Source organism: Cyprinus carpio, chromosome A23 (genome assembly GCF_018340385.1).
Source record: "Cyprinus carpio isolate SPL01 chromosome A23, ASM1834038v1, whole genome shotgun sequence".
NCBI classification, from domain to species: domain Eukaryota; kingdom Metazoa; phylum Chordata; class Actinopteri; order Cypriniformes; family Cyprinidae; genus Cyprinus; species Cyprinus carpio.
In genome coordinates this window covers 8671450-8687417 of record NC_056594.1, presented here as the reverse complement: position 1 = coordinate 8687417, position 15968 = coordinate 8671450, and the positions used below count along the sequence as shown (strand labels likewise).

Below are 15968 nucleotides of genomic sequence, written 5' to 3'. Positions count from 1 at the left end.
CAGATGACTGTAATCTTTAAGAAGAACCTTTACTGAATAATTTGAACGATAAGTCTTACTAAAGAACATGCAGTTCGGTAATTCAGCTTTATAGCATCAGCTCCAGTGGCGCAATTGGTCAGCGTGCGGTACTTATAAGGCAGTACGCAGCAAAGCAATGCCTAGTGTGAGAGTTTGATCCTCACCTGGAGCAAGGTTTTAGAAAGTGAGAAGCATTTCATTAGCTACAGAATCCATGGGATAATATAAAAGATCCATTGAATATCATATGGCTGTAATCTGTTAGAAGAACGGTTATTGAATAATTTTTACTATAAGTCTTACTAAAGTACATGGAGTTTGGTAATACAGCCTTTGCACATGAGCTCCAGTGGTGCAATTGGTCAGCTTGCGGTACTTGTAAGGCAGTACACAGCAGACCAATGCCGAGGTTGTGAGCTCGAGCCTAACCTGGAGCAATGTTTTAGAAAGCGAGAAGCATTTCTTTCACAAAACAATTTATGGAATAAAATAAAAGATTGGTTGAAAATACGATTGCTGAAATCAGTTAGAGGAATGTCTATGGAATGATTTGAAAGATTAATCTAACTAAAGAACATGGTGTTTTGTAACATGCCCTTGAGGCTGCAGCTCCAGTGGTATAATCCGTCAGTGTGCGGTACTTATTAGGCAGTACACAACAGAGCAATGCTGAGACCACTGAAGACAACTCTAATATTGAATGTTTATCTTCAGATGATGTGCTGACATTAGGTAACTTGTCTGCTAATCTTCTATAAAGTGGGACTTGCTTGTTTATTCATCCTTAGTGTTTTTTTACAAGTCAGGGAATGAGCACCCCCTGCTGGCCGGACTAAAACTAACTCCAGCAGCAAGCAAGTTGTTCACAACAGCCTTCCAGCCATCAGAATGTGCTACCAGCTTCAAGAAGAAAACAAAGTCAAATTTGTAACTGAGGTGTGGAATTCATGACAACAGAATGTCAGGAGGCCAGTTTAATGTCTCCTCTGAAGGATGCTCCTTTTCACAGTCTAAAATCCGTGTCATTACACCAGGAGTATTGCACCCATTCAAGCCAGGGAATGATCACCCCCTGCTGGCTGGACTAAAACTAGCTGCAGCAGCAAACTACATTTTCACAAATGGTCTCCCATCAGTATACCAACCAGGCTCTAGCCTGCTTAGCTTTAGAGAGGAACCTGACTGTGCCTACTGCAGGCAACAGCTGGATTTGTAGTCTGCGTTTTAATGAAGCTGTTCTAATCGAGGGGTAGCGCTTCCTGACACTGCATGAAAATGTCAGTTTCCAGACTGTTCACATCAGCACACAAACCCGTAAATGGAACATTTCTTGCAGTTTCCGTGTATGTGCCCTGGTGTTTCTGGTTTCTTGACACTGACAGAAACAAACTTTTTGTGTGCGGCAGTTTTCCAGTCCGTTCACTAATGCGATAAATTCCCAGACATGGACAGAAATGTTTACTCACTCAAAGGTAAATCCATGTACATCCCTGTGCATAAGAAGTAGTCCCCGCAAAATCCAGGGTACAAGCAGTTAAATCTCCGTAAACGACCACTCATGTCTCAGTAAACGTCTATAAATTAATGTACTCTTTTCATGTTTTAAATGCTGCGGGCCTTCTATACAAAAATGCATCATATGCGCTTATAAAAGCTGTCATCAGTGCCACAAACACAGTAAGGCATCAACAAAACTCAATTTTTATTTTTCAGCAGATGCTAGACTGCAAACATTTAACAGGACTGCAAATATTATTAAACGAACTCAGCAGGACTGCAACATCATGTAGATTGAGAAAAATATTTTAAATATTTTGCAAACACAGACACTATCATTATACTGATAAAAAATAAAATAATTTGAAAAGAAACAATAAAAAATGTATACGATCCAAAAGACAAACACAATAATGAATAGACTTGCAATGGACACTCGAGCCAGGACAGTAATTACCACTCTCAATCAGACAGTCACACACACATATTCTACAACTCTAATAGCAGCACCATGAACATGCCATATTTTTTCATTTAATTCTGCCTTTCAGAAGCTACAGAAGATACTGTTATGCTCATAAGTTTACATACCCATAGGCACAGAGATGGGTAAACTCGGTCCTGGAGGGCCACTCCTGTCTGTCAAACTCACCTGTCTGTAGCCTTCTAGTAATCCTAAAGACCTTGATTAGCTTCAGGTCTGTTTAAATAGGGTTGGAGCGAAACTCTGCAGGACAGTAGCCCTCCAGGACTGAGTTTGTCCTCTGTGCCCTAGCACAGAATATGCAATCATTATAACAAAATAAGAGGGATCATAATGTATGCTATTTTTATTTAGTACTGTCATGAATAAGCAATTTTACATAATAGATATTTACATTTACGGATTTTATAAAAATGAAAATGTATAATTTATAAAAATCTTCACAAGTTTACATACACTGGATGACAGCTGTTTTTATGTTTTGGGATAGTTTTTCATGAGTCCAGAGCAGTTCAACTGCCTGCTGTTCTTCAGAAAAATCCTCCAAGTCCCACAGAGTCTTTGGTTTTCCAGTATCTTCTGCATATTTGGCTTCTGTCCTATAATGACTAACAAATTTGAGATCCATCTTTTCACTCTAAGGAAAAATGAAGGACTCATACACAACTATTATAAAAGGTGAAAACATTGTTCACTGATGCTCCAGAAGGAAACACAATGCATTAAGAGTTGGGGGTGTACATTTTGAACAGGATGATGATTAAATCTTTCTTGTTTTGTTTAAAGATCATATCTGTTCTTTTAGTACTGCCCTTCAGAAGATACATAAAATACATTTTTTATGCTTATTTTCAGAAAAAAATTAGTAGTTTTGATCATCCAATTCAAGTAGTTCACACCCTGTGTCTCTTAATGCTGTTTTATAACAAAGTTCGGGAGGAACAGTCGCAGTTCATTAACCTGATTAACACAAGTGGAGACCAATCAGTAATCTACTCATGACAAGGTATAAATAACAGCAGAACCTACCTCTGTTCATTGACAGTTTTCAGCATCCAGCCTCCACCCCCCATTTCTCCTCACTTATAGATCCATCTACTCTTACCACAACCGGGGGGAGTATTCTGGGTTCATCCCGAGCTCGGAGCCCTCCACCCGGACAGCACGCCAAATACGCATAAAAACTTACGGTATTAATATACGTAGATGTGAACTCGTGAAATGCATTGTGTTGCTTTCTTGAAAATCAATAAATGCATATACCTTTTGAAACAGTTGAGTCCCTCAATTGTCCTCAGTGGATTTTTCTGAAGAAAAGTGGCCATTTAAACTGTTCAGGACAAAGGACTCATGGAACACTACCACAAAACAAACATGAACCACTATTTACTTTCATTAAATCAGCTATAATTCTGACTAGCAGACTAAATGTAATTAAATTACATCAGTGAAATATCAATACCCCCATCATCTTTTGCCATGTCCTTTCTATTTATCATGTGTCACCGGCGGTTCAAAGGTTTCATATTTTCACAGTCCTTCAGATGAATGGTTGGGTCTGGGAACAGAGGATCCTGTAAAAATATAATAAAACACACTTTCTCTAAATACATTTTACAGTTTTCATTGTTTTAACACAAGTTAGTAGGAGACAAATATGAGACCCCCAGAGTCTTTAGCTAAAGAGAAATATCTGAGCACAGTGTGTGATGTTGTTTAGATCTCTTCTAAAGCTTTAAAAGAGACAAATGTGAAAGATCCAGAGTCTCTAGGTAAGGAGAAATATCTGAGCACAGTGTGTGATGTTGTTGAGATCTCTTCTAAAGCTTTAAAAGAGACAAATGGGGAAGATCCAGAGTCTCTAACTAAGGAGAAATATCTGAGCACAGTATGTGATGTTTTTGAGATCTCTTTTAAAGCTTTAAAAGAGACAAATTTGAAAGATCCAGTGTCTGTAGCTAAGGAGAAATATCTGAGCACAGTGTGTGATGTTGTTGAGATCTCTTCTAAATCTTTAAAAGAGACAAATGTGAGAGATCCAGAGTCTCTAGCTAAGGAGAAATATCTGTGTGCGATGCTGTTGAGATCTTGTTTGAAACTTTGGAGGAGACAAATGTGAGGCCACCAGAGTCTTTAAACTAGGATAAATATCTAAACACAGTGTGTGACATTGTTGAGATTTCAGTTAAAGCTTTAAAGGAGACCATTGTGAGATTGTTAGAATTTTTGTCTAAGGAGACAAGTTTGAGAAGCAGTAGACTCAAGCAAAAATCGATTATCGACGTAAAAACAGTTGGGTACGTCTTTAGTTGATTTAAATTGTTTAGAAAATATATTGTGTGTGTTTTTATATTGTGAGTGTGCATTTCTTATGTTAACCTTTAAATGCATTAATGTCAATCATTCTTAGATATTCAGGTCTTTAGCGACCCAAACCTAAATATCCAGCACAGATGGATCTCTATCTGCTGCAATAGCAAAAAAACTCTCTTGATATTTTAAGAACAGTTACAGAAGAATAAAATAAAGCATATTTCGTTACCTTTTGAAAATTAAAAGGATTCAATTTGAGCAGATGATTTTACCATCGTTGTCATCATCAGAGCGCACTTCCACAGTACATTCAGCATCTGCCTCATATTCACGATCTCAGCCATATTCTTAAAACTATAATTTTAATTGACTTCATATTCAACATTTTGATCACTGGCAGCTTATTCACCATACCCAACATCAAATGGCAGTGACATTTACAGGTGCATCTTAATAAATTAAAATGTCATGGAAAAGTTCATTTGTTTCAGTAATTCAACTCAAATTGTGAAACTTGTGTATTAAATATATTCAATGCACACAGACTGAAGTAGTTTTTGTTTTTTTTATTGTGATGATTTTGGCTCACATTTAACAAAAACCCACCATCTCAACAAATTAGAATACTTCATAAGAGCAAAAAAGAAATTTTTTTTTTGTGAATTGTTGGCCTTCTGGAAAGTATGTTCATTTACTGTATATGTATTCAATACTTGTTAGGGGCTCCTTTTGCTTTAATTACTGCCTCAATTCGGAGTGGCATGGAGGTGATCAGTTTGTGGCACTGCTGAGGTGGGATGGAAGCCCAGGTTTCTTTGACAGTGGCCTTCAGCTCATCTGCAACTTTTGGTGCTTTTGGCAGTGTGGGCAGGTGCCAAATCCCGCTGGAAAATGAAATCAGCATCTTCAAAAAGCTGGTCAGCAGAAGGAAGCATGAAGTGCTCTAAAATTTCCTGGTAAACGGGTGCAGTGACTTTGGTTTTCAAAAAAACACAATGGACCAACACCAGCAGATGACATTGCACCCCAAATCATCACAGACTGTGGAAACTTAACACTGGACTTCAAGCAACTTGGGCTATGAGCTTCTCCGCCCTTCCTCCAGACTCTAGGACCTTGGTTTCCAAATGAAATACAAAACTTGCTCTCATCTGAAAAGAGGACTTTGGACCACTGGGCAACAGTCCAGTTCTTCTTTCTCCTTAGCCCAGGTAAGACGCTTCTGATGTTGTCTGTGGTTCAGGAGTAGTTTAACAAGAGGAATATGACAACTGTAGCCAAGTTTCCTTGACATGTCTGTGTGTGGTGGCTCTTGATGCCTTGACCCTAGCCTCAGTCCATTCCTTGTGAAGTTCACTCAAATTCTTGAATCGATTTTGCTTGACAATCCTCATAAGGCTGCAGTTCTCTCGGTTGGTTGTGCATCTTTTTCTTCCAAACTTTTTCCTTCCACTCAACCGTCTGTTAACATGCTTGGATACAGCACTCTGTGAACAGCCAGCTTCTTTGGCAATGAATGTTTGTGGCTTACCCTCCTTGTGAAGGGTGTCAATGATTATCTTGTGGACAACTGTCAGATCAGCAGTCTTCCCCATGATTGTGTAGCCTAGTGAACCAAACTGAGAGACCATTTTGAAGCCTCAGGAAAACTTTGCAGGTTGACTTTGAGTTGATTAGCTGATTGGCATATCACCATATTCTAATTTGTTGAGATAGTGAATTGGTAGGTTTTTGTTTAATGTGAGCCAAAATCATCACAATTAAAAGAACCAAAGACTTAAACTACTTCAGTCTGTGTGCACTGAATTTATTTAATACACAAGTTTCACAATTTGAGTTGAATTTCTGAAATAAATTAACTTTTCCACAACATTCTAATTAATTGAGATCTGATTTATTGCCCCTATAAATTTCATTGGGTATAGTAATTGATCTGCAGTAAAGCCATTCAAACCAGTTAAATTTTTGCTGATGTTATTTGTTTGTTTTATGCCTGCTGTATTTATCAGTGAAACATCACGTCATCATTGTGTATCAAAAAGTGCCACCTTGAGAGGAAAAAGATGCATTGCATTTATTGAGTCATCAGATATGTAAATATAATTGCGGAGAAAAAAAATACTTACACATTTACATACCCCAGGTCTCTAGCGACCCTAAACACTTTTTATAAAAAATAATTTAGAAAACGGGCATTCTTTTACATTTATTCTTATATTGTTTATTATGAATAGATTGAGGAATACTAAGAAAGTGGATGTTTAACTTTAAAAAATGAAGGAGGGAGAGGGCAGAGAATGATAACCCGGGTCGGTAAAGACCCGAGGTATGCATTCAAGGGTTAATAATGTTAATCAAACAATAAAAGAAAAAGAGAGAATCACTCGCTGCTCTTAATTAAGTAACTTCTATAACTTTAATGGATATTTGTGTATATTTACTTCAATTAATTTAGGTAATTTGTATCTTTGTATCTAGTGGTCTGTCTGAGGGCTGAGCCCCCTGTGTATGAAGTCCTAGAACATCCCCCGTATAACAATATGACCCAGCACCCAAAATACTATCAAAACATTCCAATGCAGCCTCCATTCTTCACAAAAGATGGATAAAGAGGTGAACATGAAACAAAAACCTTGAAAAAATGATATACGACCCTGCCAAATCCAGGCCAAATTACAGAGATGCCGATTTGCACGGGACTAATATTATCACAGGACCTTGGTGTTCAGTGAAATATGGTATGCCATTTGTGGGGGAATTTTTACCTTACAAATTACAGACATGGCCGATTCGCATGGGATTAAGATCACAAACAACCTCTGCAATTATTACAAATGACTAGAGGTCACCAGGTAATACTAATCCTGTGTGAATAGGGTTTGTCCCTGCGTCAGATGCTCAATCGGTCACCGTGCAGTACTTGTATGACAGCACACAGCAGAGCAGTGCTGTAGTTTTAAGTTTGAGCCTCACTTGCTGCAAGGTTTTAGAAAGCAATAGAAATTTCAGTAGCAAAAGAGTTCAGAGGTTTATTTTAAAGATCGGATTAAGATTTATTAAAAGAAAATTCATGGAATAATGTGTAAGATCTGTCTAACACTGTTTGGTTTTCCTCTATTAGAAGAGTGTTTAATAGCAAACCTAAAAGGTTGTTTCAACTTTGACTGATCATCTTCAAAAGAGAGTCCAATGACTAATGCCAAACCCACGTCTTATATTGAACAGCTATCTTCAGAATGACCATTTCAGTTTGGTTTATACATAGTGTTTGGTAATATGTATTTGAGTGAACAGCTGCAGTAGTGCCGACAGTACTTAAAAGACAGTATGCAGCAGAGCAATTTAGAGGTTGTGAGTTTGAGGCTAACCTGGAGCATAGTTTTTGAAAGACTGAGACATTATAGTAGCAAAAGTGTTAAAGGATTTACATGAAGGATTGGTTAAAAATCATCATCATAATTTAGAAGGAAGGGAATAATGTAAAAGAATAGTCTAATAAATTATGACCATATTCATATTTAATCTGACTAAATAACATAATTTGACTGCTGGCTCATCTGTAGTTTGCACTTAGAAAATGTATAAGGTATGTTAACTTTTTTAAACCTCTAGGGTTTGAGATGGGAGGGATTTTAAATTGTGTGTTTATGGGTGATTTGTTCAATTTTAGATTAGCTGGGTGCATCCCGAGATGGTCCTCACTGCAGAACACAAGATCCAGGGGGCGTGGTTGGATCCAGATCCAACTCCTCCCACCTCACATATTCCTAAACCTACCTGTCTCCACCCCCTGATCCCTAAACCCACCCATCTCCACCCCTAAACCTACCAATCTCCACCCCCTAGATGTGGACCCAACCACGCCCCCTGGATCTTGTGTTCTGCAGTGAGGGGCTACTGTGAATCCCGGCCATGCTTGTAAGTGGTAAGGTGCCCTAGATCTTCCCCTATATCATATGATTCCACAAAGATTTGGGTGAGAAGGAAGGAAATAGATACATTTCCAGTTGTTGTTTTGCAGAGTGTGCCAGCTGCTGTTTTGCTGTGACTAAAATTTCAGCTGTCCCAGTTTTGGACGCGATATTTGCTGCTTGCGTGCTTTTCTTCTCCTGCGTGGCTTCAACTCTCTGTACTCTTTGTTTTGCCTTGGATGTGTTATAAGATCGAGGCCTTTGTCCGGCACTATGTGAATCTTGTTTGTGTTTGTTGTCTTTGACTTGTTTGTTTTGGTTGATTTTTCTTTCTCATTCTGTATGTGCGCGCGTGGGTGTGAATTGAGTCGTATTGAGATCATTTCTATTTTCATTTTGTTAATTATTTATTTTGTGTTTTGAGTTGATTTGGTTTAGGTGTTTAAAATCTTGTGATTGTATGTGCCATCTTGTCTTGCTTATATTGGTATGGCTCATTTAGGAAATTGTGGGTTATTTGTTTATTTGGGTTTGTGTTCACTGTGATGGTTGTTTGTGGTTCCTCTTCAGGAACTCGAGCTGCGTTGGAGAATGCTTTGGGGAATGCCCCCAGCGTGAACTGCTCTGAATCACGTGTGTAATCAGTCCAATGGATGGGCGATACGTCATAGGTGGGTGACATCAGAGGAAGCCAGGAAGCTTAAAAGCATGTGCGACGAAGCCGGCATTAGCCTTCTGTCTTCAGCAAGCGCTCTGTGTGGCCCATTGGCCCAGGGCTTATGAGGGCAGTCCCCTCTGGGGTGCAGCGCATTACTCCTTGTCGCCGTGTAACGGTCATGAGTGGCCACCCTGCCCGTGGTCTATGGAGTGGTCACCATCTTACATGGCATCCTGTCGAGGCAGGGGCTGAGGCCCGGGGAATGGCGGCTTCACACCAAGGTGGTGAAGCAGATTTGGAGAGTTTTTGGCCAGGCTCAGGTGGACCTGTTTGCGACTCGAGAGACATCACACTGCCCCCTCTGGTGCTTTCCGACTCATCCAGCTCCACTGGGGCTGGACGCCATGGTACAGACGTGGCCGAAGCTTCATCTGTACACTTTTCCCCCGATTGCTCTGCTCCCGGGAGTTCTGGAGAGAGTGCGTCAGGATGGGGTTCGGCTGCTGCTGGTAGCCCTGTTCTGGCCAGGCTGAGTATGGTTCTCAGACCTGATTTCCATCCTCGATGACTCTCCATGGGTGATTCCCGTCAGGAGGGATCTCCTCTCACAGGTGGAGGGCACTATAGTCCATCCCCGCCCAGAGCTGTGGAAGTTATGGGTGTGGTCTCCGAGGGGGCACAACTTGTAGCTTCAGGTCTCTCAACCGAGGTTGTTGAGACCATCCTCCAATCCAGAGCTCCCTCAACAAGGAAACTGCACGCCTTGAAGTGGAAGCTTTTCCAGTTAACTGCCCGATTGGTACATTGCTGGAGTTCCTGCAGGCCCGCTTCTCTGCAGGGTTGACCCACTTCACCCTGAAGGTCTACGTGGTGGCCATTGCGGCCTACCACGCCCCTCTTGGTGGCCAGTCAGTGGGCAGACACCCCCTGGTTTCACGTTTCCTCTGCGGTGCACTGAGGCTGAGGCCTCAGGTGCGTTCTCATGTCCCCACGTGGGACCTGGCTGTGGTGTTAGAGGCTCTCTGTAGGCCTCCTTTTGAGCCTATCGAGGAGATCTCCGATTGCCTTCTCACTATAAAGACTGTTTTCCTGTTGGCGATATCTTCTCTCAAGAGAGTTGGGGACCTACTGGCCCTTTCCGTGGCCCTGTCCTACATAGAAATTGCGGCTGGTCTGGCCAAAGCTTTTCTCTACCCTCGTCTACACCACAGCCTGTCATACTCCAGGCCTTCAGTCCTCCTCCCTTCAGGGAGCCAGACCAGCAGAAGCTTAACTGTATGTGTCCAGTGCTCGCACAGAGCTGCCCTGTGGAAAAGGGCGGACCAGTTATTTGTTTGCTATGGTCCCCCTAAGAGAGGTCTTCCAGCTACGAAACAGACCCTCAGTCGGTGGATAGTAGATGCCATCTCCTTAGCCTATGAGTCCTCTCCTCGTCCCTGGGGGTCAAGGCTCACTCCACTAGAGGTATGGCGGCCTCCAAGGCCTTCTTAGCAGGTGTCCCTATGCAGGACATCTGCAATGCTGTGGGTTGGTCCACGTCCTTAAACTTTGTTAGGTTTTACAGACTGGATATGCGAGCCACTCCAGGCTCTTCTGTTCTCTCGCCCTAGCTGTGCAGTCTCACACACTAGGCAGAGATTTGTAAGTTTGGCGGTGTGGCCATTCTCGTTCCCCAAAGTGTTCTCCAACGCAGCTCGAGTTCCTGAAGAGGAACGTCTCAGGTTACGTATGTAACCATGGAACATCTCTGCCGGCACTTGCTTCATCCATTGAGGCTAATGCTGGCTTCACCGCACATGCTTTTAAGCTTCCTGGTCTCTGATGTCACCCGCCTATGACGTCTCGCCCATCCATTGGACTGATTACACACATGATTCACAGCGGTTCACGCTGGGGGTGTTCCCCAAAGCATTCTCTGACGCAGCGTCTCGTTCCCTTGAGGAACCATGGTTACATACGTAACCTGAGACGTTTTCTTTGGATGGTGCATTTTGTGGATTGTGATTTGAAGTGTATGTCTTTGTTCTCCAATTTGTGCTTTATCGAATGTTTCTGGTGTAAGACAAATAGTGTTCAAGAAAACAAACAACCCAACAAAACAAAGAAAACAAATTTTTGTTTTTCTGGGATTGTCACTAGTTTTGAATTATTTTTATTATCATTATTATCAATATTTCTTATGCTATTGTTTGTGTATGTTTTGATTTAATATTTGTTGTGTTGGTTAATTATTGACATTCATATTACTATTATTTGTTGATATTGTTGTCATTTTGTGTGTATTTTGGTGTGAGGATGGTTGGGTCATTGGTATGTTTAACAAGGCCTATTGGATAGGCTGCTGAGTTGAAACAGTTTACACTAATTGAATCCTGTAGCTCAGGATTCTAAACGCAAGGCATTCAGCTATCTTGGACATTATTGTTAAGAGTGTCTGACCTTGTTCAAGTTAACTGTGAATTTTAGAGAGAAGGGTTTTATATTGTTGCTGAGCTCAATGTTTTAGTAATGAATCTATAAAAGAAAATAAAGTTGTGATGTACTCTGTCCTTGCTTGTCACTCTCCATTTAACTGGAAGCCTGCCATTGGGAAGGGGAGTATAGCTACCCTTACGAAAAAGAAGTTTATTCAAGTATGCTATTAGTATACTTCTTTTAAACTAAAAATAGGAAAGTATGCTTTTACTTTACTTTTTATGTACTTCTCAGAAATATACTTAAAATGACATATAAGTATACTTGACTTATACTCACAAAAATTCTAAATATATTTGAACTATACTTGTGCTCCTAGAATCCGTGTTTTTATTTTTATACGGTACAGGGCGCTAGTACACATCTTCTGTACAGAATTAAAAAAAAAAAAACAACAGATACTAACACACATATAATCTAACACGATCATCTGACATGAAACAGCATCAAAACTGTAATGTTATAGAATAAAATGGACAGATGAAGAGGTAATAATTACAGTCAAGCTTTGGGGTGTTGATCGACTCCATCTACGTTTTGATTTTCATTCTGAATCCAATTCATATTCTTTTTTCAGCTTTTCGTTCAAAATGTTATTTTGTTATTTTTATTTTTATGAAACTAACCCACATTAAAGTGTTTAAAAAAATGCATGAAGCTAGAATAAAATGTTTTTGTTAACAAGCAGATACCCCGTTCTTTCTTTGGATGTTTTGTATGTTCAGATATTCACATAATAAAATATATACAAATTAAAACCTAAATAGGGACATAGTAGTATACATAAAGTATGATGTACTGTAAAGTTCACTTAAATAAAACTTATGAGTATACTTACTGTATAAAAGTACTAAATTAGTAGTTTACTGAGACTATACTTCAAAGTGTACAAAGTATTTAATTAGTAAACTATCAGTATACCCATAAGTTCACTTTTAGTATAATTGCAGAACAAACTACAAACATAGAGGTAAACTAGTTGTGTACTCAAAGTTTGCTACAACTTAAAGTATACTTAAAAGTATACTTTTATATACTAGAAATTGGGCAAATTTAGTCCCAAGGAGTATTGAAACAGTACACTTACAAATATACTACTAGAATACTGATATTTGTATCCTTGCTACATAAAGTATACTTAAAAATATACTTGAACTTTACTTAAGTATACTTAATAAAATAAACTTGAAGTATACTACTTTTTGGGAAGGGTATTCTAGAAGGCCAGCCACAGTTAAAAAAGTATATGATGACTTTAACATTCCTTGATTACATCATTTCCAAATAAAAATATAAGCTTGGGAGACCAGGGACCCGTTCTTCGTACGTTGCTTATTACATCCAAGATGAAATGTCGCATCCAAGATGATATCATCGCGAAACTGGCTAATTCGGTTCTTTGAACGCACTTGTTGTTGATAATTTGTATGGCTGGATTGAAGTATCTGAGATAATTGCTTGTTCATGGGTTGGTTTAAAATAGTGATGGGTTGTTCTCGAACGATTCGTTCATTTTATACGAATCTTTAACGTGACTCGGGAAGAATGTCTTCACGGGGAGTGATTCATTCAGTCGCGCATGCGCAATATTCTATAGGTTCTGTACTGGAATTAGTCTAGTAGTTCACCTGTTTCAGTCAATGCAGTCTGAGCCGGAAAGAGAATTGGTTCATCTCTCGAGTCTTCGGGTTTATCGAGTCATTCGTTCATCACGTGACAGACCCATAAGCATAACCAATGCAGTCTTGAGCCGGAAAGAGAAATGATTAGTTCATCTCTTGAGTCTTCAAGTTTTTCGAGTCACTCGTTCATCACGTGACAGACCCATAAGCGTGACCAATGAAAGAACGACTCAAACCTGGGGCAAGTTCAAGCTCACACCGGTGCGCAACGTTTTGCTACGTTTTCCGGGTTGAACGACACGTTTCCTGGAAACGGTGTGCAACGGTGTGCAACGGGTTTGAGATGCGCTTTTCTCTTGTTTGGTGGGTGTGTCAGAAATGTCGGCCCAAAGTAGCGGCAGCATGTATATAAACCACGCGGTATTAAAGAGACACCTCGCACAATGGGTCCTAGTAAAGTAGTTTACAAATGTGTCCGCTGCAGCTCGGTATATGCAACAATTGAAGACATTAGAAGACATGTTTGCCGTAAGAGTTTTATAGTAAAATATAGCATATCACCATGATGATGTAGTTGTTTATATTTTTAACTTCATTGCAAGGCAAGTTTATTTATATACCAAATTTCATACACCGTGGTTATGAAGTGCTTTACAAAAAATGAGAATGATAATTAATACAAGGTATTTAAAAATTAAGAACTAGAAATAAAATAATTTAAATTAGAATTGATTAGCTACCAGGAGATAAAATAGATGTGTTTTCAGTCAGAATTTGGTAAGATGTGTGCTTTCATTTGTTTCAGCAATCCCTTTGGAACAGGCTAGTGCATCAAATGGACTTGGTCAACTTCCACTAGGCCTACACATTCCCGCTGCACCACTGCATTTGCCCCCAGCTCCTGCACCATAGAAGTTGGCTCCTGCACCACAGAAGTTGGCTCCTGCACCACAGATGTTGGCTCCTGCACCACTTAATTTGTCTCCGACTACTGCACCACTTAATTTGTCTCCGACTACTGCACCACTTAATTTGTCTCCGACTACTGCACCACTTAATTTGTCGGTTGCTGGACCATCACCTGTCTGTGTTCCAAAGTGGGTACCAGTGTCAAACCCCCAACTAATGCATAAAGGTACATTGTTCATTCCTAGCACAATTTTTCCGTTTATATATTTTCTGTGACTTATCTATTTACATGTGTGCTATAGATACTAAGCCATGGACGCACAATGCAACATTGCTTCTAATTTCTCTGACAAAGCAAATGGCTGAAGACTTTCAATCTCCTGTATTAAAGAAAGTAGAAGTGTGGAAAAAGGTAGCTGCACAAATGCTGGCAAAAGGATATGACTTTGGAGCAGAGGCATGTGACAATAAGTTCAGGCAGTTAAAACACAGGTTTGTTTTGATACTGGCATTTGCATAATTTTGGGAGTAGGGCCACTTGAAGACATTTGGTATTTCTGGGTTTCTATTATTAGATACAAAACAATAGTGGACAGTAAGAAGAAGACTGGGAGTGGTGCCAGCAGCTGGGTCTTTTTCTCATCAATGGAGGACCTCCTGGCTGATGATCCTAGTGTGGAACCAGTCTTGATCGTGTCATCTTTTGCTGGTGATAATCTTTTCTATGTCAATGTTTTTTTTTTTTTTTTTTTTTTTTTTTTTTTTTTTTCCATCAACATGAATTAGCACATCAGATGAGTTGAGTGCATGTTATATTCATGCTTTTATAAAAATCTTATACATTATTGGATCTTATTTGTAAGTTTTAATTCAATCACCCAGTGATGTCATATAATGGCCTCACAATTGCATTCAGGTTGGATACAAAGTAGCTCCAATGTTGTCATCTACTTTTACTGTATAACTTGTTAGTGTTACTAACAGCTTTATTTGACAGATGTCGATTATGTGACTCGGGTAATTAGAAGATGGGTTAACTGGATGTTTAATGTAGCTTTGTTGGCACATGATTCTAACTTACAGTAGAACTGCAAAATGTATTTGGAGGAAAGTGATGTTTGCTGCCTTGATCATTGCCATTTTTAGGCCACCAAGTTTAATATTTCTTTCCACTCAGGATCTTCATCAACTTCAGGACCATCAACTTCAGGACCATCAACTTCAGGACCATCAACTTCAGGACCATCAACTTCAGGACCTAAGCCATCAGCAGAACATGGCAAAAAGAGAAAGCACAAGTCTGAAGCACCTGAGTGGTTTGAGCAGTCTGTCACTGAGCAGAGGAGGCAGATGTCAGAGCTCATGGCCCTGCAAAAGCAAGCAGTGGAAGTGGCAAGTGAACGTAACAACATCTTAAAAGAATTTGTTTCTGCTTTGAAGGAGAAATAGAAACTTGTGTTTTCTCCTTTTGCCATATTCTGCTGATATTTGGGTTCTATTTTGTTTCCTTCAGTATACTGTACATCATGCCATTAAACAATCACCTCACCTTAATGATTTTTTATTTATTTATTTATTTTTTATTTTTTTATTCAATATTTTATTTCCATTCTTTTATGAAACAAATACCTCTGAAAACTTAGGTGAACACAAAAACATTAAACAGAAACTTTAATCACCCCCCCACCAAAAATGAAGCAATATCTTCCCTTTTTCTTTGACCTGAATTATTTTCAGGGTGTCCTGCTTGACAGTCATTGTCATCGTTTCCATCCACCTCTTCACAATCCTCCATTTGGTGGCCTTCCTCCCTCAAGAGGAAATTGTGTAGAACACATGCAGCTGTGATAACTACTGGTATTTTTTCAAGGTCTTCCATGGGCAAGTACTTCAGACGTCTCCATTTCCCCTTTAGAAGGCCAAATGCCCTTTCAATCACAACTCTGGTTGAGCTGTGGAGTGTGTTAAAAAATTTTTGCCTTCTTGATAAGTGCCCATTATCTCTGTATGGTGTAATGAGAGATGTGCTGAGCGGGTATGCAGAGTCTCCAAGCAGGTGGTAGTCACTTCTCATTGGA

At 39.7% G+C, this 15968-nt stretch overlaps 1 protein-coding gene across 1 annotated transcript; it reads left to right on the top strand.

The window, feature by feature from the left end:
- Positions 1-13633: 13633 nt before the first annotated feature.
- LOC109067795 lies at positions 13634-15543 on the top strand. The gene is made up of 4 exons (XM_042713951.1): positions 13634-14116; positions 14193-14382; positions 14466-14599; positions 15068-15543. Exons 1-4 carry the CDS (start codon positions 13936-13938, stop codon positions 15337-15339), a joined length of 777 nt encoding a protein of 258 aa, XP_042569885.1. The 5' UTR covers positions 13634-13935; the 3' UTR covers positions 15340-15543.
- The last annotated feature ends 425 nt before the right edge of the window (positions 15544-15968 follow it).

Coding starts and splice junctions, on each gene's coding strand:
- LOC109067795 (XM_042713951.1), top strand. CDS start 13,936: ATGTTGGCTCCTGCACCACTTAATTTGTCTCCGACTACTGCACCACTT. Junction 14,117..14,192: donor CCCCCAACTAATGCATAAAG/GTACATTGTTCA, acceptor TGTGTGCTATAG/ATACTAAGCCATGGACGCAC. Junction 14,383..14,465: donor TTCAGGCAGTTAAAACACAG/GTTTGTTTTGAT, acceptor TTCTATTATTAG/ATACAAAACAATAGTGGACA.